Raw genomic sequence first — 21,270 nt, forward strand, 5'->3', positions numbered from 1 at the left:
TGAAACAACACTATCTATTTTTTGCTACATACATATTTCAAGGTATTTATTGGAGGAGGGAAATATATTAGGAAAATAAACAGAATGAGGAAAGAAAAGAATGACACTGCACCATGCACCTGAGTATGATGAACTTTGCTCTCTGCTGTGAAGCAAAAAATATTAATACTTAACTATAGTTAAAAAAAAATTAAACACTTACAGTACTTCTGGTACTAAAAACGTCGTAGTTTGGGCTGTTACTGTAATACCTGCAGAGGAAAATGTCAAACGTGAATATTAAAACGACGTCTCCTCCAAATAAAAGGGATTTTAATACATGGTCAAGAGTGCCCCTGGTGGCTCATCAGTAAAGAATTTGTCTGCCAGTGGAGGAGACAAGCATTTGATCCCTGGACTGGGAAGATCCCCTGGAGAAGGAAATGGCAACTCACTCCAGTATTCTTGCCTAGGAAATCCCAGGAACAGGGCAGACTGGTGGGCTACAATCCCTGGGGTTGTAAAGAGTCAGACACAATCGAATGACTAAACAACAATACATGGTTAGAGCAAGCCTAACCCTTGCGGGCTGCCATGAGCTTTACATTTCTGCTCATGTTCCTTCTTAGAAAGTGTAGTCAGAGCTAAAACTGGGGACATCAGTGACATCAACCCCCAACGCAAGGTGTGTTCAAGGTTACTTAATATCTGAAGACACAATAGTGAGGAGTAAATACTTTTGCATCTTGTCTTTGTTTTAGAATAAAAACTGTTGAAGAATATTGGCTCTAGCTCCTTCACCTATAAACTGAGTTCAAATAAAATGAAGACAGATTGAAAAAAAAACAAACAAACCAGTATTTCTTATTTGAAACACTGAAGTAAAGAGCAAATTTTTTTGAGTTCTAGTGATTATCATTTCTATTACTCAGGGTACTTTCATTTCATTTCTATGAAATATAGACAATAAAAATACAATGTGAGTCACCTATATAATTGAAATTTTCCTGGTGGCCACACTAAAAAATAAAAAAACAAGTAAAATTGCTTCTAATAATATATTTTATTCAAAAGCAACCTCATTTGTACAGAGCCAACTCACTGGAAAAGACCCTGAGGCTGGAAAAGATTGAAGGCAAGAGGAGAAGGGGATGACAGAGGATGGACTGTTGGATGGCATCACTAGGTACTGAATGAGACTGAGCAAGTTCTGGGAGACTATGAATGACAGGGAAGCCTGGCATGCTGCAGTTCCTGGGGTCACAAAGAGTTGGACATGATTGAACAACTGAACAACAACCAAGCAGGACCCTCCTGGAACAGATCTCTGTCCCCTATGTCCTCTGCTTTGCCTCACTTATCGTAAAGGTTTAGTCTCCCATGTCTCCCCTCTGTCTCAAAAGGCTAGCTTAATAATTAATGAAAGAGAACTTCCAGTTCAAGATGGTGGAGTAGAAGGACACGCGCTCATCTCCTTCTGCGAGAGAACCAAAATCACAACTAGTTGTTGAACAACCATCAACAGGAGGATGCTGGAACCTACCAAAAAAAGATATCCCACGTCCAAAGACAAAGAAGCCACAGCAAGATGGTAGGAGGGCCACAATCACAATAAAATCAAATCTCATACCCACTGGGAACCCACAAACTGGAGAACAATAATACCAAAGAAGTTCTCCCATTGCTATGAAGGTTTGGAACCCCGCGTTAGGCTTCCCAGCCTGGGAACCTGACAAAGGGACTGGGAATCCGCAGGGAATCTGACCTTGAAGGCCCCAGGATTTGATTACAAGACTTCCACAGGACTGGAGGATACAAGAGTCTCCAGGCTTGGAGGGCATAAAAAAAACCTTGTGTGCACCAAGATTCAAAGGAAAAGAGCAGTTGACTCCACAGGAAACTAACCCCAAACTACCTGCTACTGTTGAAGGGTCTCCTGCAGAGTCATGGGTCAGCAAGGACTCACCACAGGGATGGGACTGGAAGCAGTTGCCTGGGAAGGTCCCCTTTGATGTAAATTCTCTTGGAGGTTGCCATTAACCCAACCATAGTGCCCCAAGACCCCAGAGCTGGGTCATCTCAGGCCAAAAAACTACCAGGGAGGGAGTATAACCCCACCCATCAGCAGATAACTGTACTAAAGCTTTACTGAGCAAGGCCCTGTCCAACAGAGCAAGACCCAGTTGTTCCCACCATCAATCCCTCCCGTCAGGAAGTTTATATAAGCCTCTTAGCCTCATCCATTAGAGGGCAGACAGAACAGGCAAGAAGAACCACAATCCCACAGGAGCTAAAACCACATTACAGAGAGTTAGTCAGCATGAAACAGCAGAAAGCTACATCCCAGATGAAGGGACAAGATAAAAACCTCAGGAAAAAGAACTAAGATGGAGATAGGTAACTGTCCAGAAAAAGAGTTCAGAATAATGATAGTGAATATGATTCAGGATCTCGGAAAAAGAATGGCAGCAAAGATTAAGAAGATCTAAGAAGTGTTACCAAAGACCTACAAGAACTAAAGAACAAACAAAGAGAGATGAATAATACTCTAGAAGGAATCCATAGCAGAATAACTGAGACAGAAGCACAGATAAATGACCTGGAGGACAGAATGGTGGAAATCACTGCCACAGAACAGAATACAGAAAAAAAGAATGAAAAGAAATGAAGACAGCCTGAGAGACCTCTGAAACAACATTAAATGCAGGAGCATTCACATTATAGGGGTCCCAGAAGGAGAAAAGAGAGAAAGGACCTGAGAAAATATTTGAAGAGGTTATAGCTAAAAACTTCCCTAACACGGGAAAGGAAATAATCAACCAAATCCAGAAGCACAGAGAGTAACACTGTAATCAAACTGACAAAGATTAAAGACAGAGATAAAATATTAAAAGCAACAAGGAAAAAATAACAAATAACATACAAGGGAACTCCCATCAGACTATCAGCTGATTTCTCAACAGAAACTACAAGCCAGAAGGGAATGGCATGATATATTTAAAGTGATGAAAAGCAAGAAACTACAAACAAGAATACTCGACCCAGCAAGACTATCCAGATTTGATGGAGAAATCAAAAGGTTTCCAGACAAACAAAAGATAAAAGAATTCAGCACCACCAAACCAGCTTTACAACAAATGCTACAGGAACTTCTCTAGACAGGAAACACAAGAGAAGGAAAAGACCTACAGAAAATAAAACCCAAAACAATAAAGAAAACAGTAACAGGATCACACATATCGATAATTACCTTAAATGTAAGTGGATTAAATGCACCAACCAAAAAGACAGTCCGCTGGGCAGGTGAAAACATGTGCCTGTATGTACTTCCACTTACCACATCATTCTGCTTGACCCCCCCAAATTGTGTGTAATTATTTCATATTGTTAGGTTAATCATGTTCCCATCATGGCTTACAATTGTAATTATCTTTTATTTTTTGTCAGGCTATTGATTGTGAAAACTGATAAACATATTTTACTACTGTGATTATGTAACTATTACTCAATAACACTGTATCATGATTGGTCAACAGAAAAGTTATAGAACTCTATCACCAAAGCTATCATTTAATAGAAAAACCTGTAATCACTTTTTAAAAGTCCATATGCATATCAGAATTATCTTGGAATTTTTGAAAACTATAAATGCCCAGGTATTGCTTTTTTTTTTGGCCAGTGCTCCAAAAAGTTTCTAACGAGCAGCCATGTTTAAAAACAACGGGACTATATGAAGATCTTTTATCTAATTTGTTTCACTTTTATTATTCTATATTCAGTGTTCCCATTTCATTTAGCTTATGTTTTCCAATTTCACCATCTATTCTTTTTTAATGGATGTTCTTTCTCAAGCCTTTATCAAGTGTAATATAAAAGCTTTTGTATACATATATATAATAATATAACATTGTAGAAAACTCATGAATTCTTGCCTAACAAAAAAATTTTTGACATATTGATTCCACTTGTTTAACTTAGTATGAACAGAATGCTAGATTTCTAATTTAAAAAAACAGATATGCAACAAAGGTTTACTGTATAGCACAGGGAACTATAATCAATATCTTATAATAACCTATAATGGAAAATAATTTCAAAACTAACATATGTGCATATGTATAACTGAATCATGCACACACGTAAAAGAATTGTAGTGTGTGAAATTTAGTAATGTTTATCTTTTTGCCAGTTTTTCTAAATATCCTATGGACATCTAATAACAACATGAGATACAAAATTTTAAATATATTTGTGTATAATATGATTAATATAAATGTAAACCTATTATATTTCAGTTATTAATGCCATCATTCAAGATGCTCCTATTCTTATTTTTCAGCACTTGATAAAATATTCTCAGAGAAATGTTAATATGTCTTACTATGATTATATATTTTTTCTTCTCCCTTATATTTCTTCTGGTTTTTTCTTTATGTATCTTTATTTCTTTGTTAAGTTGTCTAATGGCTTATGATGTCTATCTTCTTTGTGAATAGTACCTTTTATCATTAAAAATATTCATCTTTGTTTCATTTAAAATAAATAAATTTTAAAAAATAATAAGAATGAAAGAATGTGAACATGTAGTAACAAAAAACAGCAGCTGGGCCCTGAGAGCAAGTAACAATTTAAATAACAGATCAGCCACATAGCAGTCACAGAATCTTCAGTTCCTCCCTGAAAACCATAGATAAGAGTCTAATGCACATTCCCGAGTTGTTATGCAGATAGTAAAACCCCAACCAGAAGCAGAAGTGAGCTGTATGCTGACCACTGGTTGGAGCCAGACGGTTGATTATTGAGATTCCCAAAATACCACCCTGTTACTTCACCGTCAACCAATGAGAGAACTATGTCCAAGCTAATCTTATATCCTGAGACCCTTCCCCTCAAACTGTTTTATGAAACTCTTCCCTGAAATCCATCGGGGAGCTCAGGTCTTTTGAGCATTAGCCACCCATACTCCTTGCACTTAGAATAAACCCTAACTTTCCTTCATAAAAACCCAGCGTCAGCAAATCGACTTTACTGAGCAACAGCAAGCAGACCCAAGTTTGGTAACAGCAGTAGAAAGTTTAGATAAATACCTCTTAGACCTAGGGGCAGGAAAAGATTCTTAAATAAAAACATTTACCCTGGATTTCTCAACTTCCCCTTCCAAAAGGCTAACAATAAAATAAAAATCCATTAAGTTCAAGAAAGCTCCTCCTTTAAAAGCACACCTTATTAAGAACTAAAATTCAGGGAGTCTGACCACCACACACACACAAAAAAAAAACCACCTTTTTTGTCTTCTCTAACCTCTAATTTAAACTGAGCATTTCCTTCAATTATGAATGTACACCAGGAATTGGAAAACTATGTTCTTTGGGCCAAATTTCATTTGTGTTCTGTAAGTCGACTTTTATTTGTACAGAGCCACACTATTTGTTTACCACTGTTGGCTTACTACTGTTTATTACTGTTGTCCACTACTATGGCAGAGTAGCTAAAACATATAGCATTGCTTAAAAAGCCTAAAATATTTAATATCTAATTCTTTACACTAAAGCTTGGTGATCGCTGGTGTACAACATAGCAAACATTATATACTCCCGTAGCTCACAGGTGAACCTAAATAATATCAACTACCATAATTTATTGATACATGTGTTAAAAGTTTGAAATATATCATGGTTTTCATGCCTCACAAAACCATGATAGGTTTTATTATTTCATTTTATAAAGAATATTATAAAGAGTTTTGCCAAGAAAATGCACTGGTCATAGCAAACACCCTCTTCCAACAACACAGGAGAAGACTCTACACATGTACATCACCAGATGGTCAACATCAAAATCAGATTGATTATATTCTTTGCAGCCAAAGATGGAGAAGCTCTATACAGTCAGTAAAAACAAGACCAGGAGCTGACTGTGGCTCAGATCATGAGCTCCTTATTGCCAAATTCAGACTTAAATTGAAGAAACTAGGGAAAACCGCTAGACCATTCAGGTATGACCTCAATCAAATCCCTTATGATTATACAGTGGAAGTGAGAAATAGATTTAAGGGCCTAGATCTGATAGATAGAGTGCCTGATGAACTACGGACTGAGGTTCGTGACATTGTATAGGAGACAGGGATCAAGACCATCCCCATGGAAAAGAAATGCAAAAAAGCAAAATGGCTGTCTGGGGAGGACTTACTAATAGCTGTGAAAAGAAGTGAAAAGCAAAGGAGAAAAGGAAACATATAAGCATCTGAATGCAGAGTTCCAAAGAATAGCAAGAAGAGATAAGAAAGCCTTCTTCAGGGATCAATGCAAAGAAATAGAGGAAAACAACAGAATGGGAAAGACTAGAGATCTCTTCAAGAAGATTAGAGATACCAAGGGAACATTTTCTGCAAAGATGGGCTCGATAAAGGACAGAAATGGTATGGACCTAACAAAAGCAGAAGATATTAAGAAGAGGTGGCAAGAATACACAGAATTGTCCAAAAAAGTCTTCAGGACACAGATAATAATGATGGTGTGATCATTCACCTAGAGCCAGACATCCTGGAATGTGAAGTCAAGTGGGCCTTAGAAAGCATCACTATGAACAAAGCTAGTGGAAGTGATGGAATTCCAGTTGAGCTATTTCAAATCCTGAAAGACGATGCTGTGAAAGTGCTGCACTCAATATGCCAGCAAATTTGGAAAACTCAGCAGTGGCCACAGGACTGGAAAAGGTCAGTTTTCATTCCAATCCCAAAGAAAAGCAATGCCAAAGAATGCTCAAACTACTGCACAATTGCACTCATTTCACACGCTAGTAAAGTAATGCTCAGAATTCTCCAAGTAAGCCTTCAGCAATATGTGAATCGTGAACTTTCAGATGTTCAAGCTGGCTTTAGAAAAGGCAGAGGAACCAGAGATCAAATTGCCAACATCCGCTGGATCATGGGAAAAGCAAGAGAGTTCCAGAAAAACATCTATTTCTGCTTTATTGACTATGCCAAAGCCTTTGACTGTGTGATCACAATAAACGGTGGAAAATTCTGAAAGAGATGGGAATACCAGACCATCTGACCTGCCTCTTGAGAAACCTGTATGCAGGTCAGGAAGCAACAGTTAGAACTGGACATGGAACAACAGACTGGTTTCAAATAGGAAAACGGGTACATCAAGGCTGTATATTGTCACCCTGCTTATTTAACTTATATGCAGAATACATCATGAGAAACACTGGGCTGGAAGAAGCACAAGCTGGAATCAAGATTGCTGGGAGAAATATCAATAGCCTCAGATATGCAGATGACACCACCCTGATGGCAGAAAGTGAAGAGGAACTAAAAAGCCTCTTGATGAAAGTAAAAGTGGAGAGTGAAAAAGTTGGCTTAAAGCTCAACATTCAGAAAACGAAGATCATGGCATCTGGTCCCATCACTTCATGGGAAATAGATGGGGAAACAGTGGAAACAGTGTCAGACTTTATTTTTGGGGGCTCCAAAATCACTGCAGATGGTGACTGCAGCCATGAAATTAAAAGACGCTTACTCCTTGGAAAAAAGTTATGACCAACCTAAACAGCATATTGAAAAGCAGAGACATTACTTTGCTAACAAAGGTCCGTCTAGTCAAGGCTATGGTTTTTCCTGTGGTCATGTATGGATGTGAGAGTTGGACTGTGAAGAAAGCTGAGCACCACAGAATTGATGCTTTTGAACTGTGGTGTTGGAGAAGACTCTTGAGAGTCCCTTGGACTGCAAGGAGATCCAACCTGTCCATTCTGAAGGAGATCAGCCCTGGGATTTCTTTGGAAAGAATGATGCTAAAGCTGACACTCCAGTACTTTGGCCACCTCATGCGAAGAGTTGACTCATTGGAAAAGACTCTGACGCTGGGAGGGATTGGGGGCAGGAGGAAAAGAAGACGACAGAGGATGAGATGGCTGGATGGTATCACTGACTCGATGGATGTGTCTCAGTGAACTCCAGGAGCTGGTGATGGACAGGGAGGCCTGGAGTGCTGCGATTCATGGGGTCTCAAAGAGTCGGACACGACTGAGCGACTCAACTGAACTGAACTGAAAGAATATTAATTTTTAAGAGTTCTGTCAGAATGCTGTTTTAATTTTTTTCTCAGTACTTCAGTGACTTTCCAACCACTGCTTTTACTCCGTTTGACTTCTCCATCTGTTCACTGAGATGCCATGGATCCCTTCGCTCTGAAACCTCTACAAGTTTTATTGTTGGTATCCTAACATTTTAATGTGCACTGAGTCACTTCAGTCATGTCTGACTCTGTGCGACCCTGTGGACTGTAGCCCTTCAGGCTCCTCTGTCCACGGGATTCTCCAGGCAAGAATACTGGAGTGGGTTGCCAGGTCCTCCTCCAGGAATCTTCCCAACCCAGGGATAGAATCCGAGTCTTTTACGTCTCCTGTGTTAGCAGGCGGGTCCTTTACTACTAGCGCCACCTGGGTTAGAAGGTAATAAACAGAATATTCACAAAATGTGATTTTTCCAGTTAACTATCTGTATTTTAACCTGTGATGAAAATGCAAAATATTTTGATACACCTTCCAATCCAGCAGCCACCTAATGCTGACCAAAAACCTTACATGGAGGATCCCTCAGAACTTTAAAGTTTTCCTTCCTCATTATCAACCCACTTTCTGCGGGTATTACATATTCTTACTTTGTGCACATTTTAAAAGCACCTTCTCACAAATCATTCAACCACAACTACTTAACATAAACTATCAACTACCTAGTTACCCTAGCGAAGTGCCCCCACCCTCATTCCCGGTGGAGACTTTTTGGTCCTCTCTGTGCTTCTCTCTGGCAAAGGGGTTCAGAGTGGGACCCGCTCTCCAGGAAACCGACACGTGGAAGTAACGCGAAACTACGGCGGGAACTTGGGGAGACAGCTAAACCCTAATTTGTTGTTGTTTGTTGTTTAGTCGCTAAGTCGTGTCCGACTATTTGCGACCCCACGGACTATAACCCATCAGGCTCCTCTGTCCATGGGATTTCCCAGGCAAGAAGACTGAAGCGGTTGCCGTTAGGTTGCCGTTCCCTTCTCCAATTGCGTGCCCTCATTTCCCGCCCTCATTCACTGAAAACACTGAACGGGCGGCGGGGAGCTGCTGTTGGCGCCAGAACTGGGGAACGAGGCTGCGGTCCACCGGAGCCCCAGGCCATGCGACGCTAAGGAGCAGGGATATGGCGCCGCCTGCCCAGCCCCAGGGACGCCCCTTCCCGCGACTGGCGTCTCTCTACCTCCACAGGGCCGAGCCGCAACAGCTCAGGCAGGACAACAACAACGCCACTCCCGCGGCGGACATGGTGCCGGCTCGCCACTACCCAACGGCCGTGCAACGGATGCGGGTGGCTGGAGGTGCTCGCGGGCGGGGGCGCTTCGCCAGGCGCTGGCGTGTGCGCATGCGTGCAAGCGCACGCCGAGGCTCCCCAGTTTGCCGGAGGAGAAAATGTAAATCAGATTTTAGGAAAAGCAAAACTGTGTTTTTATGGAATGAAGTAGCATAACCACTTAGGAAAATGTGAATTGATTGGATGAAGGTGAAACTTTTAAGCTAGTGTATCAGTTAGCCCAAATCTTCATTGAGACAGCATATAATCACTGCGATAGCTATTACGTACCTAGCAGTACCCTCTCTGTTCCAGGAAGCAGGCACTCGATAAGTGATTTTAAAATTGAACAGAAATGAATAGTAACGTGTGCTTATTGAACATCTGCTTTATGCCCAACACTACCTCGTGCACTTGAGTACAGAGAAATAGGATAGCATTCTGATTTGCAAAGGGATTTGCAATCTTGCAGTAAAGCCAAAATAAACAACAAAGCTATCACATAGTACTATAATCTATCTGTTTACTTGTACCCCAAATAATTTATGTCCTTGAGGACGACAGCTGTATCTTTAGTCGTCTTTATTTTATCGTGCCCAGCATAATCCTGTTTTCTAGTAGGTTCTCAGTGTTTACTGACTTAATGAATCACTGAATAAAAGTTGTAAAATTTGTTCCAGGGACTATTAGAGAATGGGATTGTCTATATACAAATGATTTGAGAGATATTACATTTTATGCGATTTTATTCCGTTTCTTGCGAAGCAAATTTATATCAGAACTAGATGTCATAGTTAATATGTATTGCAGTTGAAAGAGCATTTGATCAGCAGCTCAATCACGAAACACGAAATAAAAGCAGCCAATTATTTAATCAGCAAAATGGGTTTGTTTGGGAATAGCAGAGAATTGCAGTTCGGGACAGGCAAACTTTGGTGAATCATAGACAAATTTGGAGAACAAAGGAGAAGGGACCTGCTTTTATTAGGTTTTAGGAGGAAATGCTTGAGTTGTTTTGAACAAACGTTCACTGGAGAAGAGCCAGGGTCGGATGTTATGCAGTTTCTCTTTGGGTTAAGTGCTAATGCATCGCCAGTAGGTCAGGGAGGGGTCTTCCTTCCTTTTTCTTAAAAGCAAGAGATAAAATTTCTCTGTGAAAAATATCTTCCCTTATACCAGAAGAAAAGTAATCTTATCTTCCTTCTTGCTGCTGGTTATTCAGACTGCAATAAGTGGCAAGTGGGTGAGAGCTCCCTTTTCAAGACTTCCTGACTCCATTTAAGATGACGTTTCCTGTATTTATTTTCATACACACCCTCGTTTATTTTCATATCTCAACTCCACCACTGTTGTAGACACATCAAAGTTCAGAATGAAAGGTCCATGGTTAACTCTAATTTTGAAGCAATCTAAGGAATCTGGTAAGTCTGCATCCTTTCCATATATATAGGATTTTCCCCACCACACAGCAATTAAATGACATGGAATTGCTGGGCAAGAGGAGTGAGGTGGGGGGGGGGGGCGAGCACACAAAATAAGATGGAGTGGCTTTGTGGGAACAAGAATATCCTATTCTTGCAGCAGTAAAGAATCAAGGTAGAGAGACACCAGGACCATGCCTCAGCTATTCGTTCTTGAGCCAGTGCCAAGGCCTGCTTTCAAATGACTGATTACTTACAATTGGTGGTTGCCTTATTATAGTTGCCCAAGTTGAGTGAGCTCACTTTCTGTTGAAAGCCCTATTGTTTTATCTTGAACTTTACCTCCCCTTTGACTGGGGCAGCTTCTCCCTAAAACGGAACTCCCATAGCCACCCAACCCCTATTTCACATCTCATACCAGAGCTTGTTCAGGACAAAGTGGGAGGAAAAGATAATGTATAAACCTGTGGGAACTGATCACTCCCCCCTCACCTCCTTACAGGCATACGTCTCCAGCTCACATTTCATATCCTCACTAGTTCCCCAGGTCACGGTTCCATCCTGGCCCCTAATCTGAAATAGATTGTCTGGGGTCACTAGGGACTGAAAGGTTGTTGTTGAATCACGACACTGGGATTCTTGGCCCCCGGAGGAGAAGAATTCAATCTGGGGCCAGAGACGAGGCTTGATCGCTCAGAGCTTTTGTGTAATAAAGTTTTATTAAAGTATAAAGGAGATAGAGAAAGCTTCTGACATAGGCATCAGAAGGGGGCAGAAAGAGTACCCGCTTGTTAGTGTTAGCAATGGAGTTATACACTCTCCAGTAAATCCAAAGAATGTCTGGAGGTTGTAAAGACCTCACCAGACCTACTCCCATAATTTACATTTTAAAATAACAGAATTAGCCAGGTTTAATCCAGAGACTGTCCTCAGGCAGAATACATTGCTGTTATATAATCCTAAGGAATGTAGAGAAGGAAGAGAAGTTTGTCCTTTCTTCCTACTTGAGAATTCCAGACCCTTCTCTCCTTGGAGACCCCTAGACTTCTTATCAACCTGCCTAGGAAATGACTCTCTCAGGACCCTGCACTAATTGTGGCAGAGGACATATTCCTAGCATATCAAATTAGAATTGTTTGTCATAATCTCGTGTTTGGGGTTCATATAGTTTGTGTCATAGGCTACAAACTACTCATGGATAACATTGTTTCCATATGAAGCAAAATACATTTCAACAGACATGAAGTGAATTTAGTGGACACTTCTGTCACTTAACCCTAAATTCTGACATTTAGACACATTCGGGAATCCTTGATCACAATTGAAAGATTGGCACCACTGATGTTAACACCTTTACTTTCTTACCCTCAGAGGACTTAGCCAAAAATCATGGTCACATTGATTTACAGTCTGTGATCTTGTACCATGTCTGTTTTCATGTCTTTGTCAAACAGCATTAGAAAAAAGTGTAATACCTAATTTCTAACCCACTGTTCCTGCATCAGAAATATAATTCACTCTAATCTCTAGCCATTTTTAAAATTTTCATGAATACTTTTAATTAGTCTCCTTAAAATAGCATAACATCCAATGAAGTTTGAATTCCCTTAACAAGTATTTATCATACTATTAAAATGCGGCAGACATTGAGCCAGGCATAAAACTTGTAATAGTATACAGAATATTCTTGGTCCCTACACTTACAGAACTTACCTTCCTTGGAGGTGAGCAAGCAGAATCAAGGGTTTAGTTTTTAAATGTATATAGGTTTAGTAGATAATAGACAAGAAATGTAATCTAATTTTGAAGGATCTAAGAATCTAATGTTTAGGAAGATAAGCTTTTTTTTAAATAAGATCATTCATTGGTTACATTTTTCTAAAATCCATTTTATTATAAAAACATATATTCAGGAAAGTGCACAAAAGATGTGTATGATACTTAATAATTTGTTACATAATCGCTATGCAAATTTTTTTAAAGTGGAACATTATCAGCATTGCATAAGCTCTCCTTATGCCAAAATCATGACTCCCACTTTTGTCATGAATCAAGCATCCATACACGTGGGTCTATTTCTGAGCTATTTTGTTCTGTTAGTCATTCATCTATCTGTGTGACAAGCTGTGATATCTGTCTAATAGAAGAATTCTCCCCTCTTGTTTGTCTCCATGATTCCTTTGGCTATTCTTAGTCCTTTGCATTTTCATATAACTTTTAGAATCTGTTTGTTTAACTTTGCAAAAAAAAAATTAAATGTTGGGGTTTTATTGAGATTTTATTAAATTTATATCTCAATTTGGAGAAAAGTTGACATCTTTACAGTATTAGCCAATAGTAGGCAAACTTTTTTCCTAAAAGACCAGATAATACATATTTCAGGCTTTGTCTCTTAGAGGAAAAACTGAGGCTATTATGTAGACAATTATACAGCCATTTTAAAAGGTGAGAACCATTCTTGGCTTGCAGACTCCTGAATCTCAATAAATCAGAAGTTGTTTTGAATGGATTTTGTCTATGGACTGCAGTTTTATGGCCCAATAAATTTAATAAATTTATTTTCTTTTACTTTTTATCAGTAATGTTGTATAAGGTTTGGGGTTGCAGTCTTACATATCTGTTAGTTATCCTTTCCATTGAATTCTTAATTTTAGTTATTGCATTTTTAAAAAAATTCTAGAATTCACTTGTTTTTTCATATGTTCAGGTATCTGCTGAAATTTCCAAACCGTGTATATCTCCTTGAACAGAGAAAGGAGTTACTTTATAGTCTATGTCTGAAAACTTCAATGTCACCATCCTCTATGGGACTGTTTCCATTGTCTTTTTTCTGGTTTTTTGTTGTTTCGTGTGCTTGATTATATTTTATTGTAGTCAAGATATTACAGTAGCAAAATTGTTTATAGAAACAATTTCAAGTTTAGGATGATATTTTCACGTAGAGAGGGTTTTTGATTGCTTATGCCAAGGGTTTGAGGAAGCCCCCCCATCTAGGATCAGTTCAGTTCAGTCACTCAGTCGTGTCCAACACTTTGCAACCCTGTGGACTGCAGCATGCCAGGCTTCCCTGTCCATCATCAACTCCCAGAGCTTACTCAAAGTCATGTCCATTGAGTTGGTGATGCCATCCAACCATCTCATCCTCTGTTGTCCCCTGCTCCTCCCACCTTCAATCTTTCTCAGCATCAAGGCCTTTTCAAATGAGTCAGTTCTTTGCATCAGGTGGCCAAAGTATTGGAGTTTCAGCTTCAGCATCAGTCCTTCCAATGAATATTCAGGACTGATTTCTTTTAGGATGGACTGGTTGAATCTTCTTGCAGTCCAAGGGACTCTCAAGAGTCTTCTCCAGCACCACAGTTCAAAAGCATCAGTTAGCTTTCTTTACAGTCCAACTCAGTCATCCATACATGACTACTGGAAAAACCATAGGTTTGACTAGATGGACCTTTGTTGGCAAAGTAATGTCTCTGCTTTTTAATATGCTGTCTAGGTTGGTCATAGCTTTTCTTCCAAGGAGCAAGTGTCTTTTAATTTCATGGCTGCAGTCACCATTTGCAGTGATTCTGATAATTGGAAGCTGAGCTGCAATCCCCTAGGAAAGTCTTTCTCTTTCCTACTTCTTGTTCACCCCTATTCCTGGGGTGTAAAGGGCTTCAAACCAAAGTGAGGGGCATTCACCAGGTCTACTCCCCTTAGACAGGCTCTGTCCCCTACTTCTGGAAGGCTGTCAAAATACCCATCAGCCTCTGAAGTGCTTCCTTCAAGTTTGATGAGTGCAGGAAACTCATTAAGTTTGATGAGTGCAGTGGCCCAAAACATTAAGTCCACCTCCTAGGGCCTCCATCTTCTCAGTGATCCTGGTCTATTTATTCTTAAAAAAAAATACTCATGTGCTCGCTGATGCCTTTGGATTTTTAAAATATTTTCCACCCTTTCTAGTTGCCTTAAGTGGGATGGTCAGCCCAATTTTCCTATCCATTATTACAAGAGCAGAAGTCCTCATTAGTTATATGTTAGATTTACCTGAATAGCCTCATTCATACACAGCATAGTAACAATATGTAAAACGTCAGTACACCATTGTTCATCTTTGATTCCCTGTTAAAAAAAAATTTTTGTAGAAGCAATCAGGCCTTGGAAAAATCAGTTGCTGTCCTCAATAGGAACTGCAGGCTTTTATACTTACAGCAGCAAGCATGGGTTACCTCTATCTACCTACAGCAAATAGCAGTTAACTGATTCACACATCTTTATTGAGAGGCTATTGTATGTGAGGGGAATGAAGAGATGACAGTCTCACTTTATAGCAGAACTAAGTGACTAATTAATTACTTGACAAATCTCAAGATAAACCCTAAGTTTCAGCTTTCAGCTCTCTTCTGCTTTTCCAGATTATATACTCTTCCTAGGGACTTGCAAGAATCTAATTTCCACTGTTTAAATGCCTTTATTTCTCTCATATAAAACTGAAAAAGCAGAATAACAACTTTGTATTTTTGGCTACTGGATAATAATGTTTAGTAATTTTCAAAAAAATAATGACCAACAAGTATGCAACTTTTCATTAGAAATAAAATAAATCCAATTAAACAGTGAGATGCTATTTTTTAAAATCAAAGTGACAAAATATTCATTTAGTCATAATAATAATGCACAGTGTTAGGAAAGGTTCAGAGAAATGCTGTCTTATACTGCTGGAGGAGAATAAATTAGCACAGTGGTTTTTGAGGAATATGTGTCAATACAGCAAAGCCTTGAAAATGTACATACCCTGCAACTCACTTTTAATGATGTAGCTTAGGAAATAATTAAGAGTGAAATGACAACCCACTCCAGTATCTTTGCTTGGAAAATCCCACGGATGGAGGAACCTGATAGGCAGTCCATGGGGTCCCAAAGAGTCGGACGCAACTGAGTGACTTCACTTTAAACTGATTTAGCTCTAACATCGCATGTGATATCACATTGTTTATTAGAAACTGGAGACAATCTAATAGTGGATTGTTTAAATAAATTATAGTACAGAAATACAATGAAATATTGAAAACAAATGGATATCTACAGACATGAAAAGTGTTAGTCAATCAGTCGTGTCCAATTCTTCACCACCTATGGACTGTAGCCTACAGGGCTCCTCTGTCCATAGAATTCTTCAGCCAAGAATACTGGAGTGGGTTGCCATTCCCTTCTCCAGGGGATCTTCCTGACCCAGGGATCAAACCGGGGTCTTCTGCACTGCAGGCAGATTCTTTACCATCTGAACCACCAGGGAAGTCCATCCATCTACAGACATGGGAAGTCAGGATTTTGTTAAATGGAAAATGCAAGTTATAAAAGAGTGTGATCTTATATTTGTTTTAAAAGATCATACAGGTTTATATATAGTACATATAGAAAAACATTGAGGATATATATCATGTTGCCATTGGCAGTCTCTGGATGGTGGAAATGAGTGATTAAAAACATATCTTTACCCATTTTATATTTATACTCATTTAAATGAATGTGTATTTACCTCTGTGTTTTTTAAAAAGGAAGGAAAAGTCAAATCCTAATTTTAAAAAATGCTTTGCTTAGGTTTTGGCTTGTGATATGAGAAACCATATGCCCCTACAGGCATCTACTTGGTCTTGCTGCTTCTGACCTGGATAAATCTGTTTGTTTGTTTTCCTGCAAATATCATAATTAAGGACAACAGCTCTCTCATTTTCTCTAGAGATATTTGTGCCTGATTGGGGGAAGGAAGTCACCTTTCCAGGGGAATGGTTTTGTTGCAAAAGGCCCATATTTTAACTGGGGAGTCTGAAGTGTAAGTTCTGTGGAGAGGAGGAGAAATCAACCAGAAAACAGATGCAAGGAATGGACCACAGATCGTAAGGTCACTAGTTAGTCCTCCTTTCTCTAGGTTTCTTGAATCTTAGAGGTAGGGATGATGGAAGGATACCTGAAACCTGATTATGTAGATTCCCTCTAAGATGGTGAGTCATTTCAGAAAAGAAAAGACAGAACAACTGAAAATGATATTGAACATCAAACTGATGCTAACATCAAACGGTTAGAGCAACCCCACAGCTATAAAGAGAGGCATTTGACAGAAAGTTTGTACTCTGAATTGATACAGAGATTCCAACTGAACCAAAACTCAGAGAGGACCATTGTTGGTAGGCTCAGTACATGACGACACTATCCATTAAAGGAGTCTTTCCTAAGAGCAAATGAAGAGTTACTTGTCCGGATAAGACTAACTTATATATATAATATGGCAAACACCTATCCCTTCTATATCCCACACCCTCTACTCTGATTACAAGAAATCCTGGGAAAGCGACCAGGGCTGAATTTTCCTTGGGGTTGCTGCCAGATAGGGTTGAAATTTTGATTCTCAACTTATAGGATATGGTAGTAAGGAGCTAACCTAAAGAAAAAACCATATCAAGATTTGAGGACTTCACTGGTGGCTCGGTGGTAAAGACTCCACTTGCCAATACAGAAGACACAGGTTTGATCCCTGGGCCAGAAAGATCCCACATGCCATGTGGCAGCTAAGCCCATGCACCACAACTACTGACCCTGTGCTCTAGAGCCCGGGCGTTGCAACTACTGAAGCCCATTCCCCCTAGAGCCCACTCCACAGTAAGGGAGGCCACCCCAGTGAGCAGCCCAAACACTTCAACAGAGAGTAGCCCCCACTCGCCACAAGAGAAAGCCTGCTTGCCACAACAAAGACCCAGCACAGCCAAAACTTCTTTTAAAAAAATAAAATTAAAAAAAAAGATTTGATGGGAAGAAAATCTTCACATCTTCACATGCTCATCTTCACAATAAAAAGTTACAGTCAACCTGGAGTAGAGGCGCTTGAACATGATATTAGGGGTGTGTCCAAGGTAATATGTTTCTGATTAGCAGTTACATACTGAAGTTTGTTAATGCTTTACTTTTAAAAAGAATAAATTACTGTAGATAAAGTCAGCCACATGAAAGAGTCATTCTCAGACACTCAGATGCTTTCTTAAATGAGAGAGAAAAAGGTGGACTTTCAACTATTAGCATGAGCATTATTTTTCATATGTCACTGTGGCTAAAAGGTTGACTGCTGCTGTTCTAGAGCAAGAAACAAAGGAGCTCCTGGGTAAAAGAGAGCCCAGGCAGAATCTTAGGCAGGAGAATAGGTCCCAAAACTGAGGAGGTGGGAGGGAAATTGGGAAATGTTGTGATGCAAAGCAAACTAAGCAAGAGGCTTGCACTTGAGGCTTTAAAGAAGCAGAATCAGCCCTCTGTGTGTTCAACCGGACATCCTGATACTCATAATTTATAGTAACACAGAAAAGGCAGTGGCTGAAGAGTTATACCAGTTAAATGCCAGTTCTTGCAGGGAGCAGCTTTTACAGATGAGTGTAGAGCTGATTCTCTTCTCCTTGGTTAGTCATGGGAAACCCATTCCAGGGATACATAGAAACTGTTCTTGTCATCGAGGCAATGGCAGCCAATTGGTCCAATTTCACAGTCTACACAGACCAGAAACCTGTTGCCCACAACCTTAGTGAAATCCATATTCTGAAAGATGAACATGTCATCAAACAGCCAGTATTCCTGGGGAGGTCGCCATCAGGACTGCTGCCATTAGCCGGAGCTGACTTCTTTCTCATGGAAGGCAGGAAAAGCTGCGGTGAAGAGAATATCAAGAATATAAAAACTGACCTGGCCCAGTCATATGATCATCCTCATTCTACTTATACTTTCCACAGTTCCCTAGCAGTTTCTTGGAATAAGAATAAATCAAGGAACCCTATCATTAAATTAAAGACAAGGATGCTGAGAGGCTCCTGTGTTGCCTCTGGTCCATGCCCTGATTCTTAAGAGATGAAAGAGGAGCTTTGACTGCTTGCTCTGGTAACGTGGGCTTCATAGTTATCCTTAATGTGGTCCATAAGGCCCTAACTGTTCCTAATCTCCCCCCGGCTCATTCTGCCCCAGCCACACTGGCCTTCTTGGCTTCTTCAAGCAAGGTAAATCTGCTCGGCCCTCAGTTCTTGGTGAGGTCAGCTCCTTCATGATATTCAGTGTAAATGTAACCTCCTCAGGAGGGTTTCCCCAACAAACAATCTGAATTAGCTTCCCACACTGCCCGTTGTATTTTTATTTTTTAAAATGGCTTTACTGAGGCCTAATGGATACATATGCTGCATATACTTACAGTGTACAATTTTATACATTTTGTTTTGGCATCTATGTATACCGATAAAGCATTACTATAATCAAGATTATAAGCATATTCTTCATCCTATAAGTTTCCTTATGATACTCCCTTATTTTACTCAATATTCTTGGAAATGATCTTGTTTATTGGCTTAGTTCTTTACCATTTCCTCCACTAAAAAGTAAAGCCCTGGAACTTACCTTTCCTGTTCATTACTATAGTCCCAGTGCCTGGAACAGCAACTGACACAAAATGAGAACTCAAGTATTTGTTAAAAGAATAAATACAAGATATCTGGCTCTGCTCCATTCCATCACTATTGTGAATATGCTGGATTTGTCTTATAAAAGGAGCATTAAAAAGGAAAATGTTGTTCTAGAATTTGGACTGTTATCCTAGGATCCTTGCACCCACTAATCACACACACACACACGATACCTTTAATTTCTTCCACATGGTTGGCTCATACACATTTAACTGCCGCCAGAATACTACAAAATACAATGGCAGCAAGTTCTGGTATCACTCTACTCTTCATCATCGGGGCTGTTGCCAATATACTTGCCATTTCCCACTTCCTGATGCACTGCCAATGCATCCTCAGACTCTAATAGGATGGCCTCAATGTGCTAGTCTGGCATTGGCAGTCAGAATAAAAGAAATTATTTTTTAATTTAAAAAAATTGGATTGACATTGGTCCAAAAAAGGTAAATGCTTCAGTCAGGATGAGTAAGCCTCTCTCCAAATGTTAGCAGGCATATCCATGAGAACTGCTGTGCACGCATGTTGCTTCAGTTGTGTCCAACTCTTTGTGACCCATGGACTGTAACCCTCCAGGCTCCTCTGTCCATGGGATTCTCCAGGTAGGAATACTGGAGTGGGTTGCTATGCTTTTCTCCAGGGGATCTTCCCAAACCATGGATTGAACCAGCGTCTCTTATGTCTTCTCCATTGGCAGGGAGGTTTACCCAGCGCCACTAGATAGCCACCACTAGCACCACCAACTGCTAGCATGTATTAAATTCCTTGGAGTTTGCGCTTCTGAACTCTTGGGCATACTGTAGTCTATAGGGTGTCCCTGACAGAGGTGGGTATTGCTGACAGGGAGAGAGCACTAATCCAGAACATATCCACTGCCCATCCTACCAGCACTTGGCTTAATAAACCATATATCTGAACACTATCTTTTGCTGTGTCCCCTGAAATGTCATCTGAGGACATAAAAAAATATGATAGTCTCTCTTCCTGTTATATTGTCATTTCAGTCACTCTTTTTTTTTTTTGCCTCAACTGATGGTTAAATGAGTCTCTAATGATTTGTTTTACCCTAATTGAAAATGGGAGTAGGCAGAGGCAAAAACAAAAATCAAAACTCAGGAACCAGGAAACCTGAATTTCGGTATCAACTGTAGCTTTCCGTGGACATGTTTCCCTAAAAATATTTTTGGCCTATCCCCTATATGGTAGGTGTGAAGTCATATCTAAACTAAATGTAAGCAGAGTAAAATATAAGGATAAAAACTCAAAAATTACTTAAGCATTTGCCCTCCAGAAGCATCCAACAAAGGAACACCAGCTCCCCTTGCCCTGTTCCCATGTACAGTGCAAAACACCACTTTTGCAGTCTCACCTGACTAGTGACTTTATTTTCTTGGGCTCCAGAATCACTGCAGATGGTGACTGCAGCCACAAAATTAAAAGACGCTTGCTCCTTGGAAGAAAAGCTATGACCAATCTAGACAGCATATTAAAAAGCAGATATTACTTTGCCAACAAAAGTCCGTCTAGTCAAAGCTATGGTTTTTCCAGTAGTCATGTATGGATGTGAGAGTTGGACTGTAAAGAAAGCTGAGCACCAAAGAATTGATGCTTTTGAACTGTGGTGTTGGAGAAGACTCTTGAGAGTCACTTGGACTTCAAGGAGATCCAACCAGTCAATCCTAAAGGAAATCAGTCCTAAATATTCATTGGAAGGACTGATGCTGAAGCTGAAACTCCAATACTTTGGCCACCTGATGTGAAGAACTGATTCATTTGAAAAGGCCCTGATGCTGGGAAAGATTGAAGGTGGGAGGAGAAGGGGAGGACGGAGGATGAGATGGTTGGATGTACAGAGTTTGAGCAAGCTCTGGGAGTTGGTGATGGACAGCGAAGCCTGGTGTGCTGCAGTTCATGAGGTCTCAAAGAGTCAGACACAACTCAGGGACTGAACTGACTGACTGTCTGATTATCTTGGTTTTTAGGACCCCAACCTAATCCTGAACTGGCTCCTCAGAACTGTGTAAAAAACCACAACGCAGTGACATGCTATGGATGTCTTAGTGGAAACCTC

General features: G+C 39.9%; 1 protein-coding gene across 1 annotated transcript in view; it reads right to left on the bottom strand.

Moving 5' to 3' along the window:
- C16H1orf101 (chromosome 16 C1orf101 homolog) overlaps nucleotides 1–9,151 on the bottom strand; it is a 150,172-nt gene extending 141,021 nt beyond the window's left edge. Inside the window, exons 1-3 of the mRNA XM_005690605.2 lie at nucleotides 9,067–9,151; nucleotides 8,726–8,852; nucleotides 203–251 (exon numbers count right to left, since the gene is read on the bottom strand). Coding sequence (XP_005690662.2) covers nucleotides 203–251; nucleotides 8,726–8,852; nucleotides 9,067–9,151 — 261 coding nt within the window. The remainder of the gene's footprint in view (nucleotides 1–202; nucleotides 252–8,725; nucleotides 8,853–9,066) is intronic.

The sequence above is a fragment of the Capra hircus genome, chromosome 16 (genome assembly GCF_001704415.2).
Source record: "Capra hircus breed San Clemente chromosome 16, ASM170441v1, whole genome shotgun sequence".
Lineage (NCBI taxonomy): Eukaryota > Metazoa > Chordata > Mammalia > Artiodactyla > Bovidae > Capra > Capra hircus.